This window comes from Cololabis saira, chromosome 7 (genome assembly GCF_033807715.1).
Source record: "Cololabis saira isolate AMF1-May2022 chromosome 7, fColSai1.1, whole genome shotgun sequence".
Classification (NCBI taxonomy): Eukaryota; Metazoa; Chordata; class Actinopteri; order Beloniformes; family Belonidae; genus Cololabis; species Cololabis saira.
The window spans coordinates 32,726,577-32,745,499 of NC_084593.1; the positions used below are offsets into that span (position 1 = coordinate 32,726,577).

Consider the following 18,923-nt stretch of genomic DNA (forward strand, 5'->3'; position numbering starts at 1 on the left):
TAAACAAATATAGATATATATATATATATGTATTTATATAAATAAATATATATAAATAAATATAATTATATATATAAATATATATATATATATATAAATGTCTATGGTGACAGCAGCCTGGTCCGCGCAAAGCATGCTGGGACATGCGCAGCCCGGCGCCATGATTTTACCGGAGCAGAAAATGGACGCGTCCTGCTAGCTCACTGTTGTCTACTGGCTTCTGTGCAGCGCTTTGGTCTCCTCTCCTCAACAAGCCTCCGTACAGAAGACGGTCTCGGGTGTTGGATTCCTCTCACATTCGTCCGGAGCGGTTATATCTGTGTAAACTCTGCGGAGCTGCGTTAGCTGCGGCTGCAGGTGCAGCTAGCGGCGGCGCCACAACAACAGCCAATAACACAATAACAGTAAAGATCCTGCCCCAGCTCTGCCCGGTTGAATGACGGAGACACCAGTGGGACCAGAGGCTACACCTCGAGGTAACACCGCGGCAGATAGAGCTGTAGTTTGGTAACTGTAACGCCTAGTGTGTTAAACCTGCTAGACTTGGGCCCTCCTGCGTCACTCAGTCAAACACGCACTTTCTGCATCTTAAACGTCACATCCCTGTGATTATGTGCAGCAGTGTTATGATTATTGTTTTAGTCCATTCATATGATGTGTGTTTCCTCCTCTGCCCGCTGCTGGCGGGTGGTGGCGGAGCAGCATGGAGCTTTAACTCCTTACATGCTCTGAGGTTTCAACACCAGAGGTGTCACAAGTATTCATTACTCAGGTAGAAGTATAGATACTAGAGTTTAAAAATACTCTTGTAGAAGTTGAAGTATCAACTCAAGTTTTTTACTCAAGTATGAAAGTACTGGTTTCAAAACTACTTAAAGTGTAAAAGTAATGTAAGGGGAAAAAAGCCATTAAGGACAAAAGCCATTGAAAATGAATGTATCTTAGTATAATGCAAATATATTAAAGAACCATATATGTGTACTATTGAGCACTAACATGTGTTTCAGAGAACAGGAGATATGATGACATAGTTGCCTATAAGTATTGTAATGGTGCAAAAAGTCAAACTTCAGAGGCATGTTATTATTTATCCTAACCTTTATTGGAATGTACATCCAAGTTTAGTTGCAGGAATCTGAGGGAACGGATGTAAGAACAAAACTGGACAAGAACATCTGAAACAACCACAACCAAATTCACTCTATCCGGATGGAGCAATTTAACTGGATAGTTTTTTTTTAACGGCCGAAATGAAATAGAGTAACAAGGCTGTTTTTAAAATGAAAGGAGTAAAAAGTACAGATAATTGCGTGAAAATGTAAGGAGTAAAAGTAAAAAGTTGTCTGAAAAATAATTACTCCAGTGAAGTATAGATAACCAAAATTTCTACTTAAGTAAGGTAACAAAGTATTTGTACTTGGTTACTTGACACCTCTGTTCAACGCTAACCTCCTGTCTCTGATCAATCACAGGTATGGCCTGGATGTGACTGGCCCGGCGCTGGGGATGGCAGAAGGGACCTACACTGGCGAAATGCCCTCCTTTGACTGGTGTCCCAGTTCTGAAGCAAAAAAGAGACCTTTTTCTTCTGATGGCAGTAAGGGATCATGCTTGTTTATCCTTTTGGTTTCCTCTACTCAACAACTTTTGTGTTGTTTTTATCACTTACGCAAAGCAAACCTAGAGCAGACTGCCTGATATTTATATCATACTACACTCACAAGCAGAGCGGGAGTTATTCGAGTTTCAGGTTGCAGCATTTCTGGCTTTCTTCCCTGTTAAAATATAGCAGCCCATTCATTAATACCGAGAATTTCTATAAATAAGCTTTGACATGTAAACATGTAAACATTTGGGGTCTGTAGTGTTTGCAGACTTTTCAACAATTAAAAAAAAAAAAGGGGGAGAAGTATACTGACATAGTTTCAGCTTCTTCATTAATGTGAATTTTCAATAAGACATTTTTTTTTCTCATGATACAGTCAACTAAATGTCTGACGGTTTACCAGAATCATCTGTTCTCTGACACAAGGTCTTGTTATTGCAGGAGACGAGCCCATGACGAAAATGCCAGTGACAAAGTTTGGTACCAGACCTCGTTTTGAGCCTGTTCAGTTTATCAGCGGTGGAAGCGGTGCGGGAGCTGGCACTGATGAGAAGGAGAATGATAAAGAGCGAAGGAGGAATGAGTCGTACGGTGCGAGTCAATGGGACTCTCAATACTCTTCATGTGGCAGCACCAGCAGAATGCAGGGCTTTTCCTCCCTGAGGCCCGCCTTTGACCGAGTGCCATCGCACGTATCCGACTCTTGGGTTTGTCACAGAGAGAGAGCGATTCCCTCAGGTAGCTCTAGCGAGTTAGGTTATGGAGGCCATGAGCCATCTTCACACTTCATGGCAAAGTTGCAGCAGGACTATGGAGCCAAGTATGAATCCCACACTTCCTCAGGTAGTTTAGACTCTTATTCTCAGCCCCAGAGATACAATGGCTATGGAGGAGGAAGCAGATTAGGAGGCTGGGATTCAGGACGTCAGGGTTTTGGGTACAGTCATCAAGACAGGGCATCATCAAGCAGGCCGTTCAGCAGAGTCTACAACAGCCCATCCAGGAGCATTCCCAGTGTGTCCCAATCAGGATCTTTTCAGCCCGTTCCAATCTCTCAGTCAGCGTTAGATGAAAAGCAAAGGTTAATTTACAGTGTTTCTAATGCTTTGAGTTTTGCCTTTAAGGACCCTGTGTTAATGACTGGAAGTGACATGCCAAACTATAATTTTATATTGAGCCGCAGCATCCAAGCCTGCAAAACCAACCCTGAGTACATCTATGTCAACCTGAAAGATATTCCTCAGGCTGACCTACCAAAGAACAGGAAAGTACCAGCAGATGGATACGCCTGTGAACTGAGATGTCAGGGTGTGTATCTCGCTACTGGATACTCTGGCAGTAAAAATGGAGCAAGGGACCGGGCTTCAGAACAGGCTGTGAAACTTTTCATGAAAACAGTCGAGATCCGCGTCGTGCAGCGCAAATACAGACACTCAGTCGTCAATGACATGGTTGTGTGCCAGATGCACAGCCCGACGCCAGCATTTCTACCTGCACTCCGCAACCCAGAAGATAAACCGGCACCTAGCTCCAAGGGCCAGTATGAGACTGACAAACAAAAACACTGGACAGAGTTTGTGGTTATGGACAATGCTCACGATGCCATCTGCATCCTGAACAATTCTGCAGCCTTCAATCGCATGAGGATAGAATATAAATTTGACTTGCTACCCAACAACAATGCATGGTTGTGCAGTGTTTTCGTGCAGAATGAACTGATAGCACAATCGATGGGGAGTAAAAAGAGCGCAAAGCATGCAGCAGCAGAAAGGGCGGTGACAAAACTTCGCATGAACCAAGCACAAAGGGAGCAGGAGCAGCAGCAACATCAACGTCAGCATCAACAGTACTTCAGAGGAAATCACCTATCAGATTCTGGTAGAAATGTTGGGCAGCCAGGTAGCAAAAGGAAGCTGTTAACTGAGCTGGTAATCTTAGAGAACTCTGACAATGCAATCTGTATCATTAATGATACAGCTCAGTTCAATAAAGTGACTGCCGATTACAAGTACTCAGTTCTTCCTGATCATCGTTGGAGGTGTGAAGTTTACTTGGAAGGACAGTTTGTTGCAGCAGGACTCGGGCCGAAGAAAACAGTTAAGCACATTGCGGCAAAGGAGGCTTTAGCTACCCTGAAACAAACGCAGGCAGTGGTCAAATCTAACCTGAGGAAGGAGGGAAACAGCGATGCTATATCCCGCTCTCAGATCCTGGCTCGCTCAAATGAGGAAGCCACAAGGCAGGAGATTAAGGAGGACAACATTGGAAATCAGCTGCTCCGGAAGATGGGCTGGAAAGGAGGTGGACTTGGAAGAGATGGAGACGGCATCGCAGAACCAATCAAAGTGAAGGAGCAGTTCTCCAGAGAGGGCTTTGGCATGGCCACGGAAAGGAGCGGGAATCAACTTGGCAAGCGCGACATTGAAGAGATCATTCGAAACTATGCCGGTTCAGACCGCCAGGATGACCTGCGGTTCTCCACCGAGCTCACCAATGACGAACGCAAGCAGATCCACCAGATATCTCAGAAGTACGGCCTACGAAGCAAGTCATATGGACAGGGGTGGCAACGGTTCCTTGTTGTAAGTCGGAAAGTACACAAAGACCAGCTCATTGGTCAGCTTTTACAGGAAGGACAGGTGGGACGATATGAGCTTGTCAAACCTCAGGCCTCTCACTAAACTGCATGGAAAAAAAAGAAAATTATAAACTTTCCTGAACATGGATTTCAAAATGGTCTCACTATTGTACCTGCTGGTTATATTTGTGTGTAGCAATGTGACAACACACGAACATGAGGTTATCAGGTATAATTGTTTTTGTTTTTTTTCTTTTTTGCATTCCTTCACCATGAGTACTTCAGTTTTAGCCTTTCTCAATTAGGTGATTCTTTAGAATCATTTCCTAATTACGCTTCAGTTACTTTTCCATAAAAATAAAAAAAATGTTTTCATACAACTTGTCATCTTGTTTAAATATTGAATGAACTCGGCAGAAAATGCAGCCTCTATTTGATTTACGATGAGTGTAAAGTGGCATTAACATCTAACTGTAGCTTGCAGTTCACATCAGTCTCACTGTTGCAATGACCTTATATCCAACAATACTTGCAGTGTTATTTTTCCATTTCCAACATTTGGAGATTCTGTAAGGTGCTTCACTGATCAAAATCTATAATCGTAAACCTTTGTCAAATGTGGGATGTGTTTGTCATTACAGTCAACCTGTCTGCTTGTTTTCACAGCTGTAATAAATAAAACTAACAAGCTGAACTTAATTCAGATATTTTTGTCTTACAAATTAAAGAAGCAACAGAAGAGTGACGTATATTTTTTTTTTATTTACAAGAGAATGTACATTTCGTTACATGGGTTACCAGTGCAAAGTTTCATAATCTGAAAATAGACACAATCATGCTGAAACAGTGACATTTTTCCCCACTGAATTTTAAGATTGTAAAATAGCATAGAAATATTATCCGTCTTGAGCCCATTAAGGCTTACAGGGCCCTATAAATAAGGTAACAGATGTGCCCACGTGTTGCATATCTAAATGGGGCAAATGTTGGCATTATGAAACTGAAGTCAGGTGCCCAGGAAGGTTAATAAATGTCTTCCTTTTCTGTGTTCAACAAGGAGGTGTGTATATCAAGTTCTACAAGATTCTAAAATCAAACATGGCTGTACAAGAAAAGCTGTGGGAAAAATGAACTCCAAAAGGCATCTGCTGAATTGTGAGAGGGATTTATGTCCACAACATGTTATATTCTGTCCCTCCAAAAGGCTTTCAGTATGCAAAAAGCAAGAAAAAAAACCCAAACTGGTTGATTATACTGAAAAAGAAAACATTAACAGTTTTTGTTTCCTGCAAAATATAAATTGGCAGTATCTACACAGCGAGCCCTACTTAACTGTCACCATATCCTTCAACCAGTTTAGTTCATGTATGAATTAACAGGTGGAGAAGTGACCACTGTGACAGTGGTTATCATTTTCAAAACAGTTGGGGCATTTAGCAAGTAACCCGAATATAACAAGGTACATTAACTTTAAATAAACATTTGCTTTTGCCCTAAAACAGCATTCGGCAAGAGTGAATGCCACAACACAACAGCATACAAACTTAGCAACAGTAAGAGAGGGACAAATATACTGGATGATTTTAACGTGTCATATCTGTGTGAGATCATCTGCTTTCTTGATTCCAGGATGGACACTGTTCATACTCCAACAACGACAAAGGTCAACAGTCACGCCAACTCTGTTCAACTATAGCAGAAACCCTCTTCTCATACTCCCGTTTGTTTTCCTGGTAGAGCTGGGCTGCTTGACTGTTGGCTGGACTGTTTGGGTTTGGCTCATCCAGTAAAGACTTTAAATACACAGCAGAGAGCATCGCTGGGTTAGGTTTCATGACAACACGGTCACTTCAGGCTAATGACCCTGTTGCAAAAACTACTTGTTTACAAAAATGAATTGACACCAATACTGAATCTAATCTATATAAAAGGAGCATTGTAATACCTGTATTGAAGTTAAGATTGAAGAGACATCATAGGTTGGACTCCAACGATTCTGAAGTATATCTAAGCAAATGCTTCCATCTGCATACACTGCAAGAACATTTGAAACAAGGATTAGAGAATAATGATAACATTACCTGTTATAAAAAAAGTTACTTTTGAATAATAGTAAAACATTACTGCATACCATTTGGATGAAACATTTTGGAAACAAATCGCACTGTTGGAGGTTTATTTGGATATTCCTCTGTAAATTCAATGGTAAGTTTGAAGGTTCCTGAAAGTTGAAAGAAATGTCATTGTATAGAATTGAAATGTGGGACATAGATCAAATGCATTTAAGTAATGCAGCTTTGAAACCAGAAAAAATATATATATAACAAAGCCAATTTCTTGACAAGAAACTGACTTGTGAAACAGTACAGTTATTGCTTCTTAATATGCCATCAAACAAGTTTTTCAACCAGAAAACCTGCAGTTATACGAAATAAAAACAAATAATGCAAGTAAAATAAAATTGTAATTAAGATGTAAAAAATGTTTTTCCTTGCTAATCTGCATGTTTTGTATGCTCCATTTGTAAATCAAAAAGTTTTGTGAGCTGCAGAGATGAATTTGCAGCATGAGGCCCAAGCTTGAAATTTGAAGAAGAATTTGAAGTCTGGTAGCCGGTCCTGACAGATGTCATGGCTAGACAACATCCAGTTTTTCAGTGCCAACATTTACAGTATTCAAGTGGATTTTTTAAATAAAAGAGAAGAGTGAAAGTAAACAGGTATACTTTGACAGAACTTCTCATTTTACTGCCAGGAGTACAGTAGTGTTCTTAAATATCTGTAATTATAATATCACAGACATGCATGTTGTAGAGATATGGGTTCAGTTGGAACTGGCCAGAAAAACTTTTGGATTTGAAAACAGTGCACTCCTCAAACTTTTTAATCTTGCCAACAAAAAACTTTTGATGAGCAAACAAACAATAAACAAACGAATAAGGAGGAGTTAGAAAAATATGTTTTCCTTTCCATATTTCCTTATTACAACTATATTTCTCCTAAAACATTGTGTGTTGTGGTTTTGTCCTGAAACTAGGTTTTTGATTTGAAAAAAAAAAAACCCTTTTGTGAAAAAACGTAAAAACTATTGCCTATTGTCTTTTGGTGAAAAGCCGCTCAAGGTGCCAATTAAATAAATTAAAATATCTTACCACCCATTTGGACAGCTTCAAGTCTAGTGCAGTAACTTTACACACTTTTAATACACCTTCTCAAAGTCTACTCATAACCATATAACAACGGAGAGAATCAAATTCCCCATAATTCCCAGAGTCGCCATTTAACTATTGCTCAATACATTTTACTGAGGTAATAGAAAAATAGAATAATTTGATAAGAAACTATTCAGAGGACTTACCATCTTCAAAAGGTGTTCCTTCTGGTCTAAAAGAGGGAAAACAAACAAACAAAAACAGCATCTTAATAACTTGAAAATCCTTTTTAAAATACCTGTATGTTTTTAAATGCATAAACTTACCCAAAAATGACTGCATTCCATACCATGATATTGTTTTCTGAAGGCGCCCCACTAACTCCAGCTGGAGGATCCTCCTGCAGCCTGAAAGGTGTCACAAAAAAAGCAATGACATTGGAAACTGATCCACACAAGTCAAATTAATTTCTATTACATATTTCAATATGCAACTCTAAGGATTCCATAAAACTGGAAACTTTAACTTTTAATAAATCAACTGACAGCATGGATATTCAGAATATGACAAAGCCCTGGTAAATGTATATCCCAGGTAAGGATAATGGCAATTGGCATTACATCTAGGCAGCTTATGAACAACAATCCTTAAAATACCATTATCAATTAGGACTTACTGATTTTGTAACGTAATATTGCATTACTACAATATAAAAGACTGTTAAAATGGAGAGAAACTAAACAATGACATTATCTGCTGTGTCATTTAAGAACACAACCTTTTAATTGCATTACTAAGAAAAGGTGTAAAGGTAGATGTGAGCAAACAAGATAAGTTTTGGACTGTGACCATCAGCTCTGCATGTGGAGCAACATGTCTGGAGCTGCTGAGCTGGACAGATGGACAGATGGACAGATGGACGCTGATCCTCAGCCTTAAGTGATGATCTATCACGATCACAGGAGCTTTCTCCATCTCAGAGGATACTTGATCGAAACCTTTGGTTTCGCTCAGTTTCGTCTGGCCACTGATTACACCTCTGTTACCCAACAGGTGTACTAGAGTTAGTTTTTTTGTTTTTGATTTGATTTATTTTATTTTTGTACATGTAAAAAACAACACTTCAAGAGAAGTTTAAGAAAACAAAACAAAGAATTTCATCCTTTAGCACTTGATATCTTAATTTACATGTGCAAAAAAGTAGTAGGAAGAAGTGTAAACTTATTTAATCCTACCCCCATTCACTAATCATTTAACCTGTATTTATAAATACTCACACACTGTACTCACACAGCTAAATAACAGTATTATTATTACTATTATATACTGTAATTATACTCACACACATACCTATACATACATACACATGGTTGAATATTTCTTAGTACATTAGTACACCAGCAGTCTCACCAGGCTGGATTGTGGGCTGTGATTTACTCCATAAATAACATTGGTGCAACTCTAATGAGAAGAGTTTTCCCAAGTTACACAGATTACACAACAACCTATCAGTAACATTACTGCCCACAACTCTCCACTCTTTACCCTGTTTACGCTAAACCAAACACCAACAGGAGGTTTACTCTATACAAACAGAAATCCAGCTGTATTTAGTCCATGTTTAGAGACGGTTGTCGTGTTTTCCAGTGTTGTGTTAGTTGGAATAACACCCCGGCTAACGCTAGCACTAGCCCGGGCTGCTAGCGTTAGCATAGCCACTTTTCTGTCGGCTTTCCTTCCGCTTACCGTTTAAAGTCTCTCATTAAACGCCGTCTTGCTGGAGTTGACATCCCGTTAAGGCAAAGTGTCTAAAGTGTCTCAAGAAAAGCACACAGGAGAATCGGCGGGACAGAAGTGTAGTGTAGGTGTTTTATTTCTCCAACTCCTGGCTGCTCAGCGGAGCTGTAGTTTGGACAAACACTCGGAGCCTCCCGAGTCCGCGGCGCTACCAACTCTGAAGCTTGATTTATGGTCCCGCGTTAAAGCGACGCAGACCCTACGCGCACTGTACGCCGTAAGCTCTGCGTTGGTGTAACGCGGGACCATAAATCAGCCTTAAAGAACGGGGGCAAAGTGGTCAACTCACTGTACATGTGGAGACTGTATAGCCAGGTAATTACACACATGTAGTATGGAAGACATCAAAATAGGCAAGCTATAGTGTTTTTTTGTGTAAAATAGTTTAAATATGTTGTAACTATACCTAGAATATTTTTTTAAATGTCTTTGCACACCCCCGTTTTGACACTTGTAACATTCCACTGGAATTACGTCATATGTTTGCACCCATATTTCGTTTGTTAGATCAGAGGCAACGATTTTTTCTTATGTATTTAGTTATATATTGCTGTTCCTCATTTCTTAAAAAAAGAACTTTTTCGGTTTAATCAACATTTTTGCTACACAGTCAGAGCTTGCTGATGTTATAACGATGCAGTGTGGCGGTCATGTACAGTACCAACGCAAGACCACGAGATGGTGCCTATGTCCCAAGTGTTGCCAATCATTAAACCAAAAACAAAATCAAATGTAAAAACAGGAAGTTGCCCTGACATTACTAAATGAATTTCAAACTATTATTATGAAACAACGACATCTCGTTACACTATTACACACTAACCTACTTAATACTTCATAATAACCCAACACAGCAATGGTTCGTGCAGGGGTTTGATTTAATTTTTTTATTTTTTTATTTTTGTACATGTAAAAAACAACAGTTCAAGAGAAGTTAAGAAAACAAAACAACAAAACAAAGAATTTCATCCTTTAACACTTGATATCTTAGTTTACATGTGCAAAAAAGGAGTAGGAAGAAGTGTAAATGTATTTAATCCTACCCCCATTCACTAATACCTATACATACGCATACACCCATACCTACATATATATATATATATATATATATATATATATATATATATATATATATATATATATATATATATATATATATATATATATATATATATATATATATATATATATATATATATATATATACATATATATATTTACATATATATACACATGCATACATACACATATAATTAGCTGTTAATTTCTGAACATAAATATAAACAAATCTACCCATTCACCCAATAGTGTTATCTGCAGGCCCCTAAAAGCCGCTAAACCCCTCCCTCTTTGTATCTCGAGAAAATCATGTTTTTATATTTGTTTTTAAACTGGTTAATGTTTGGACATGATATAGAAAATCTTTTCATTGTTGATCGTGTTCTGCAAGTCTTAAAATTTTGAGAACCCCTAAAATTATATCTCCCCTCTCTGTCATAAAACATTTCCTGTAGGTGAGATGGTAAGTTCTTCCTAGCTTTATACATGAACTGTGCAGTTTGGAATTCCACTGTGTCAGAAAATTTGATCATTCACCGTTGAAGAATGAGGAATTGGGGTTCCGTATATAAAAACCTCCCCGCAGCCAATTGTTCGCAGCGCTCCCATATGGTCTAGCGGTTAGGATTCCTGGTTTTCACCCAGGCGGCCCGGGTTCGACTCCCGGTATGGGAACGAGTATCTTTTTCCACTTTAAAATTATTATGATTTATTTAATATATCATAACAAATATCCACTGCCATCAGGACGTAATATGCATTGCATCTGTCATAGCCTACGCAAATCCACCCCACCCCAGGAAATGTGTAGACCCCGCCCGCTGAGGAGTTACCGTCCACTGCGCTCTTCAGATGGGCTGGGACATTCCCGGAAGATGCCCATTACATTTATATTTCCCAGTGCCAACGTTTATCTGAGGTAGCGTAGTACAGGGGGACATTACGCCACAACTTGCGTTTTTATTCCGCAAATTCATTTAAGTTAAGCGTATTTGAAGCGTTTGACTGTAAAGGCGTATGCAACGTGTTAGAATAATAATAATAAAACATCGGTCTTGTACTAGTTTGCAAAATTCAGACGTTTTTCTGCGTTCAATTACAAATGTAAATAACACTCGGCCTACATGGATTAAAGATAGTCTAAAATATGGTGGCTTTTTTATGATAATAAACTCGGAATGTGATGTGGAAGTTAAACTTTTACTCCACTAAGGCTGTCCCCGTCTTTACTTGCGACTGTCAGGCTTTCACCAAACTTCTCTGCCGGGCCAATAATTTCCCAGGAAAATGTGACTGCGAGGAATTCCCCACACATCAGCAGCCTCTGTCGGAGAAAAGTGCGACCTTGTGTCAGGAAGCACACGAAAGCAGCGGGAGGGTAATCTGACGGGAGACTGCGAGCCATGATGCAGCTTTAGCACCTCGCTCCAAGGATCACTATGTATTATAATGTCGCCGGGGTTTCCGAGAAAAGCCACTGAACTTGCCTGTATCAACACCAGGGAGTCTGCTATTCTGATGACCACTTCTATCAGGGTAGGTTTAAAACGCTATATTGATTGTTTACTTCTTGAAACTAACAAGTAAAGCTGTGTACTTCATGTTACTTCATGTTGGGGATATATGTATGTATTTTTATTTATAGGCATTGGGGGAATTTCATGTGAAATGTTAATACTCTTGGCAGGTCATGACCACAATAAAGTGTGGGATAATGCAGTAATTAGTGTACTAGATGCCTGTGAATGAATTTAAAAACTCAAAAATGTATCAGACATATTAGTTAATTCCTAAAGACCGGACCACACCACTTCTCCATGGATATACAGTGACTCCTCTTTGTGTCAGTCAGCTGACATGTGACTGCACTGGAAGTGTGAGCATGCTGGAAAACTTTGAAACTTGCACCGTTCATTTAGGATAACCCAGTAATAAGACAATGCCAGAGTAGTCTTGTTATGTTTTATTACCTAGGATTTCTCAATGTAAGATTCATATAAGGAGAATAGTCCTGACTCCCAGGCCAGCCTTTCCAGTACTGTTTTTGGAAATTGGGGAAATTGAGAGTCCTTATATGACTCACTGCCCAGAAAATATCCAGATTAGTACATCTTCTGACCCTGACTGGAATTAAATGATATTAGAGCTGATTTTTTTTTTTTTTTATTAATTACAGCTGTAATTAATGTGGCCCTTAATGGATTTCAGGCTGCAGTTACAGTGTATTTATTTGGGGCTGTTTGTTTCACAGAATAAGCAGTAAGGATATGTCGCTGTAGCTGCTAGTGATGATGCACAGTCTGCTACTCATACCATTAGGAAGCCTCAGCATAAAAATATTGACTAAAAAGGAAAATAACTGCTGTTGTAGATTAGTTGGAGTGGTTGTTGAGGACAAATATTAATCAATATTTGTTCAATTCAACAAATACATGTCTGCAACTCTTGTTGGAATTGTCTTTTTTTTTTTATACTGTTCATCAACCCTAATCTGTGGGGAGTCTAAATGTTTGCCAGATGTTTACATTTTTGGGCTGGGATGCTTGTATCCTGGGACAGACAAACACTGTCTCATTGGTCAGCCACAGTTGCTCACTTCAGAGCAGGCAGCCGTGACGCAGAGGGAAGGGGAGAGTTACAAGAAGTTAGTCAGTCCCACTAGAGACGGGACCAGATGGACCCACCAACCTTCCACCGACCCTCCCTTCCCTCCCTCTGAAGTCTTCCCATGGTGGGAACAGTGGCATAGGCTGTTGGATAATTGGAAACTTCACTCCACTGAAAACAATTATCCACAATAAGACTTTCCAAATATACTCCAGCATTGAATAATTTAGTTCGTCTTAAGCATGTGCTCTTGTTTGCTCTTGAATGTTTTGCCATGCCACTTCCAACACATTAGCCTCTGCTTTCGTATGTTTAACATTGCACAGGCTTTGACTGACGTGGGCCATTTGTGTGTTTGTGTGTGTGTGTGTGTGTGTGTGTTGAGGCTGGAGCAGTTCTCGATAGTCTACTTATCCTGTGACAGTCATGTCATCATCAGCAGTCTGAGCAGCTGAGTAGCGTTGAGGATCAAGGTAGATGGCAGAGAGCTGTTGTTTTCTACTCCGTGATGTTGGCCTCCTCAGACATCAGATACTTATTCTTGCCCAAGATGTACCCGCGTGACTTAATGGGCCTCGATATTGATTTAAGTTCACAAAAAGAAGAACTGGGCTTTTATCCCATCTAGGAAGCAGCACTCCAGTTTCACAAAAGCTTTCAGAGAAGCCTAGCAAGAGTCAGGGAACGCTACTTAGTTTTTCTTTGATAGCTGGTGCGTGTGGTAATCCTATCTCAGTGGTAATGTGGTAAATATATAAGTATCTGGAGTTATCATGACATTTGTTAACTTGACACTTTAATGTTCACACATGCACTTATGAATACACCTTGCTTACTAACCCTGTAGGCTTAAAATGAGTGTAAAAATGACTATTGACTTGACTACTAACGTGACTATTTCCAAGGCCACCTACGTCATGTAATTACCCCTTTGTTTAGGTGTAAATTAGTGTCATTCGATCCCTTCGGAGTAACCACAAGATGGCAATGTTCATATACTACTCTGATTAAACAATCATGTGAGATGGCTGAAACCTCAAGTTACTTGCAGAGATGCAGAATCCGACCTTTGAAAAGAGAAATAAAACTCATGTACTTCCTCTTTTTACATGTAACAAAAAAAAGCCTCCCTTGGCTTGAGTTCGGTTGAGGGTTGCAGGGGAAGTGCTGTTTGCAAAGTTCCCTAATTGCATGCTTTTGTTTAACGACCCTTAGCGTTTCATACCTGAATATCACCTTGTTGGACATGTTTGATTGCTAGGCAGCAGCAAAAATGTGCCACTGGACATGACGTCAATGAGAAAGGAGAGACGAGGGAAATTCCACCTGTAACCCTAGTCTGCTCTCATGCTGCCTGTCACAGGCACATGCTTTGGCCGAGTCATCGTGTTTTCTCTGTAAATCCACACATTGCCTTGATGTGAGCCAGTCAAGAGGACACCGTGGCTTGAATTGGAGTTATGTTGATATAATAGAAGTAAACGTTAGTTTTGTAAAGTCTGCAGGACCAAAAGTTATCCATTAACACAAAAACAAGACACGCTGTTACGTTAACAAGCATTCTAGTTTAAGTGAGTCGGGAATGATATCATATTTCAAATGTTCAAATTTCAAATGTTGAAAGCATAGCAAAGGGACTGAGTTGTAAAGTAGATAAACGTAAATGAAAGATAATCATCATCGTAATAAGAGAAAATAGTGGCCTACATACATTACATAAGAACACATGCACATACGGAAAATTAAAAGAAACAAACCCTGCCCAAATATAACATAAACCAACTCAGTTGGCACCACATATTTTGCAGATATCAGAAATATAACATCATTGACTGAGAGGGATAGAAACAATGTATATATTAGTTAGGTCATTCTTGTCAGGTACAATAATGGCCGGCACATCTTGGTAAAGGTTGTAGACCTGAGAGAGACACTGTATCGAGCCTTTTCCATATATAACACGCCGGTGACGTCTGGAAGCCAGACCTGAACGCCAGGCTCCTCATTACTATTCCTACGGGTTAAAATGTGTTCTTTTTGCAATGGCTATAGCATACTGTATTGTTGTATTGTATACTAACGGTGCATGTTGGTGAGTCTAGAAATGTGTTTTTAGCCACCTAAAGGCACAGTGTGAAGATGTGGCGAAATAAAGCAGTTACATAAAAAAAAAGCTCAGAAAGCCACTTAAAATAATCAGATCAGAACTGCTTTAATTTGGGACAAATCCAAAATAGACGACCAAGGACTCGCTCAGCTGCTTTGCATTTCAAGCAGAAACAGAGGAATAAAAGGAGTGACGTACAGGAATAAGTAGCCTGTAATTAAATATAAATTGAAGTTAAGATAATGAATCTTTTTGACTAAAATATAGATTTTTTTTTTTCTTCTTACAATGTTTTTGCATTATTCATAGTTTTCAAAACGACTCTGCCAACATTTGTATGCAAGGTCCATCCGAGAAATAAATGGGCTGAAAAACGCGGCTCCGCATGGGATTGTCTGTTGGCTTCATATTGTTCCGGTTGGGTTCACTTGGCTCAAGTGGGACCCAGATAGGACTCCCATTTTGGGCCCGTTTCCGTTCATCACCAGTGAACCTGAGAATAACTACTGCGAGCAATTTACAATCAATCATGCCACATTAAATCACTTCAAGCGTTGAGTCACTTCAGAAGTGTTAATACATACTCACAAGCCAGTGGCGGGTCGGTTTGCCCAGCCTACAAGCCACTGTGATGTATTTATATGATGCAGAGTACCCCCCCCCCCACAAAGGTTTTTTCCCTCTCATATAACCCAAATTAACACCTTTTTGACTTGCTTCTGGAAACTTACTTTGTGCTCATTTTGTCCTCATAGCAGATGACTGCATAGAAAAAAAAAGAAAACAGCTTTTGATATCTCATGTTGAAAGTTGTGCTTCGTCACAAAACAAACAAATCTGTGTCTGTCTGTCTGTAGACTCGAGTAAATTTCACCAATTTCCCACTACCATGACAGCACATTACTTTATTTTGAAACCTTTACTCTTATAATACCAACATCTAATATTTTAACAGCGCACATTTGACAGGAAAAATAAATAGGAAAACTACAGTCAGCTGGTTTCAGCGGAGAATCTGCCTCTGGCCAGTGACATCTGGATTAGCCTTCAGCCCCCCGCGACCCTAAACAACATAAAGCTGCTGCAGAAAATGGATGAGGGGAATATTTGGCCTGTACATGCAGCCAAAGCTTCAGTGCAGTGAGCTACTGTAGGTTGTTGGCTCTTGCAGCATGTTGACATCATATGATTAGTTAACCACATTACTTAGATATATTTATGGTGCTCTCTGAGATCCAAGAAGGCGCACAGTGTAATATGCTGCATCTCTGATGTACATGTATTTATATTAAGGAGTGGCTTTCTTTATAATATTCCAGCTTGCTGTTGTTTGACCGCACAAAGTCGTTCCTCGCAAAAATAGACCGCCTTTGTCTGCAACTTTCATGCATCCAAGAGTATAATGATGTTTCAGCCTATCGTTTTTCATGTCTGCTGGAGCTAATGGAGTAGTAGTTAGTGGTTCATGAAGGACTCTCATGAGTCAGCTTAGCCACTGCTCCCTGGATTTACACAGTAAGCTTTGCCTTTAAGATGCCAAACGGTCTGCCTTCATTCAACGTTTCACAAACGCAACGGAAACAAGCAAAGACTTGTTTCAGTTTACACAATTGTCGAAATGCACCTTTAAGTGATTTTTATTTACTTGTGGTTTCATTGTTGTTCTTCTGGGTTGATCTCTGAGTGACAAGTAGTTCTCAGGCTTGTTGAATTATTTAACTCCATGCAGCCATTAGGTATTATAATCAAGGCCCTGAGTGACAGCGCAATATACTCTAAGGATTTCATGACATTTTAATGATAATGAGAAATAAATGAAAAACTCCTGTTTTAAAATGGATTGACATTGACACACACCAGAGCACAAATGACTGTTGTTGAGACACAAATTTACTTTTTTTCTTAAAGTTTAACTTTTCTTTTTTAATGTTATCTGAAGATGTCTGTGAGGTAAATGACGTAATGTAGCAGTTTATCTGACTGCCAATGGCCAAAGAGGCCTGCAGAGGTGCAATGTGGATGTTGTGAAGTGTTGGTCTGTTCTCCGTTCTTAATATTTAATAAGATGCTGTCTGATTGTATGTATGTGGTTTGGGCATGACTAGACCAAATACTACTCAATCTAATCCCTGTTTATAAAAGTGCAGTGTGCTGTATTTTGAAATATTTATGGAATTCCAGGTTTATTTGCCATCCGATCCAGAGCAAAAGTTCAATGCTGTCGTGCCTCAGTTGAGATATCATAAAAGGTGTTTTAACCTTCCGGCAAACGGAGTAGTTTTATGTGGCTCTCAACTCATTACTTTTAACATTTTTTTTGCCATTTTTGTCCGTTATTTATCCCTTACATTTGAATCCATGTGAATGTAAAGGATACATATAAAATTAACCTAACTCTTTTCCTCTTCAATACCAAAACATTTGTCTGTTTCTTCTTGATTCAAGCAAACTGCCTCTGGCTGTGATGGGATAGGTATACCACCAGTAGGAGAAATGATTCATGTGACATCCAAAGGGCCTTGTGGTGGAGTGGTAACGCTGGTGAATGATTGTTGTTGGTTTTGCAGTAAAAACCTGTTGATTCAAAGTGTTATCAGCAATTTTGCAGCCATCTTGGTTGTTTTGAATAGCGGCTCTTGGATGCCCCGGCCATTGCTTAGAGCCCAGCCTTGCTGTCATTGGCCTGGTATCTTGTGTACCGGAGAAAATGGCCGTGAATGGGAGGGAAAACCAGAACCATTTCATCTGAGAATAATATCAAAGTTGTTCTGATTGGCTCTGCCCCCCATCAAAAAGAAGTGTAGAAGTATGCATTTGCAGATAACTGCTTCTCATTGATTTTTGGGACTAAAGCTTAAATTCCCAAAGGAAAATATATTCTCTTTTCTAAAGTGCTCCTCTAACATCAATCTGGTGCCAACTGAATGCGTCACTGGCACGTCTGAATTAGAAACAAATGTAGAGGATACAGCTGTATCCTGCAACAAAACAATGTTTAGAGAAAGAATTTGGGTTATGTGTCATTTTTATTTGACATCAGAGTAAAATTCTTTCGTCTTGCATGTCTTGTTCGTCTGTTTGGGTCTATTAGAAACTCCTGAAGCACAGGAAGATGAGTCATAGCTATGCAAATTTGGAAATAAAAAAAAAGGGGCTCAAAGCCCCTGTATATAGCAGCAGCTGATGACTGCCGGCCAAAGGTTGACTTGTCTCTGGTTTGGGCCATTCATAGGGGACTTCCAAAATTTGTCTGTGATGTGAAAATCAGGCCTGAAATCACGTAGGATGAACAGGAATGCATCAGCTGTGGCTTTGGAGAAGTGTCCCTGGGGAAAGACTTTCACATTTTACCTTACCTCACTCGTTTATTGTTCAGTCTTGTACAAATGATAGAAAACTACTTTATTCCTTGTCTGAATACATGAGGAACGTTAACAATAACGTGATCAATATCTGAAGATTCAATGCCATCACTTCAGCAGATTGGTTGTAGGATCTCCTATCTGAAAAAGGCTATGGGTGAAAAGGCATTCAGTGAATATGCACTGATGGAAATGGAGCCTTGGTTTCCCGTATACCTTCCAGAAGTAATTTGCAATCGTGCACATTGTTCATGTAGCATGTTTGTTTTACTCATTTTCTCCTTAGAGCTGCTAATGAATCACTCAGACGCAGTGGGCTGAGATGTTGCTTTCCTGAATGGGCTGTCTTTACAGCTGTTCACACATATACTTCTTTGTCAGGTCTGTATATCTGTAGTCCTGCTCTGTCAGCACAGTGAATCATCTTAGGTCCTGGTACAGCTCACGGACGTCACTGTCCAAGAATGATAAAGTGTGCATAGAACCGTGAGCTGTCAGCTTTTTGAATAAACTAGGCTGTTCTGGCAAGAATCTGACCGTAACCAGCTGGCATGCTAAATAACCACTGCACGACCTTGGTTGCCTTTAATCCGTCACTTTTAATCCACACCTGACAAATGTTTTTGAGTCTTTTCCCTCACACTAAATTCCCCCCC

At 39.6% G+C, this 18,923-nt stretch overlaps 3 protein-coding genes and 1 non-coding gene across 4 annotated transcripts in view; 3 read left to right on the top strand and 1 right to left on the bottom strand.

Annotated features, from left to right (window-relative positions):
• Nucleotides 1-165: 165 nt before the first annotated feature.
• On the top strand, nucleotides 166-4,944 carry nkrf (NFKB repressing factor). The gene is made up of 3 exons (XM_061725691.1): nucleotides 166-476; nucleotides 1,473-1,597; nucleotides 2,048-4,944. The coding sequence occupies exons 2-3, from the start codon at nucleotides 1,507-1,509 to the stop codon at nucleotides 4,285-4,287; spliced, it is 2,331 nt and encodes a 776-aa protein (XP_061581675.1). The 5' UTR covers nucleotides 166-476; nucleotides 1,473-1,506; the 3' UTR covers nucleotides 4,288-4,944.
• Nucleotides 4,927-9,272, bottom strand: ube2a (ubiquitin-conjugating enzyme E2A (RAD6 homolog)). Its single transcript, XM_061725692.1, has 6 exons — nucleotides 9,082-9,272; nucleotides 7,662-7,742; nucleotides 7,542-7,567; nucleotides 6,316-6,405; nucleotides 6,130-6,218; nucleotides 4,927-5,977 (listed from the first exon to the last, which is right to left on the bottom strand). Exons 1-6 carry the CDS (start codon nucleotides 9,123-9,125, stop codon nucleotides 5,849-5,851), a joined length of 459 nt encoding a protein of 152 aa, XP_061581676.1. The 5' UTR covers nucleotides 9,126-9,272; the 3' UTR covers nucleotides 4,927-5,848.
• A 1,522-nt stretch (nucleotides 9,273-10,794) lies between these two features.
• trnae-uuc (transfer RNA glutamic acid (anticodon UUC)) lies at nucleotides 10,795-10,866 on the top strand. Its single transcript has one exon. It is a non-coding gene; the product is annotated as a tRNA-Glu (tRNA).
• Nucleotides 10,867-11,100: 234 nt separating this feature from the next.
• The window catches only part of elf1 (E74-like ETS transcription factor 1), a 39,453-nt gene continuing 31,630 nt past the window's right edge, over nucleotides 11,101-18,923 (top strand). Inside the window, exon 1 of the mRNA XM_061725694.1 lies at nucleotides 11,101-11,727. The gene's annotated coding sequence lies outside the window, so the exon portion shown is untranslated. The remainder of the gene's footprint in view (nucleotides 11,728-18,923) is intronic.

What these genes read in the sequence shown, in the direction of transcription:
- nkrf (XM_061725691.1), top strand. Translation starts at nt 1,507, where the DNA reads ATGGCAGAAGGGACCTACACTGGCGAAATGCCCTCCTTTGACTGGTGT. An exon ending in ACCTTTTTCTTCTGATGGCA is followed by an intron (nt 1,598 to 2,047) that starts GTAAGGGATCAT and finishes TTGTTATTGCAG; the next exon opens with GAGACGAGCCCATGACGAAA.
- ube2a (XM_061725692.1), bottom strand. Translation starts at nt 9,125, where the DNA reads ATGTCAACTCCAGCAAGACGGCGTTTAATGAGAGACTTTAAACG. An exon ending in TTAATGAGAGACTTTAAACG is followed by an intron (nt 7,743 to 9,081) that starts GTAAGCGGAAGG and finishes GACACCTTTCAG; the next exon opens with GCTGCAGGAGGATCCTCCAG. An exon ending in AGGAACACCTTTTGAAGATG is followed by an intron (nt 6,406 to 7,541) that starts GTAAGTCCTCTG and finishes TTCAACTTTCAG; the next exon opens with GAACCTTCAAACTTACCATT.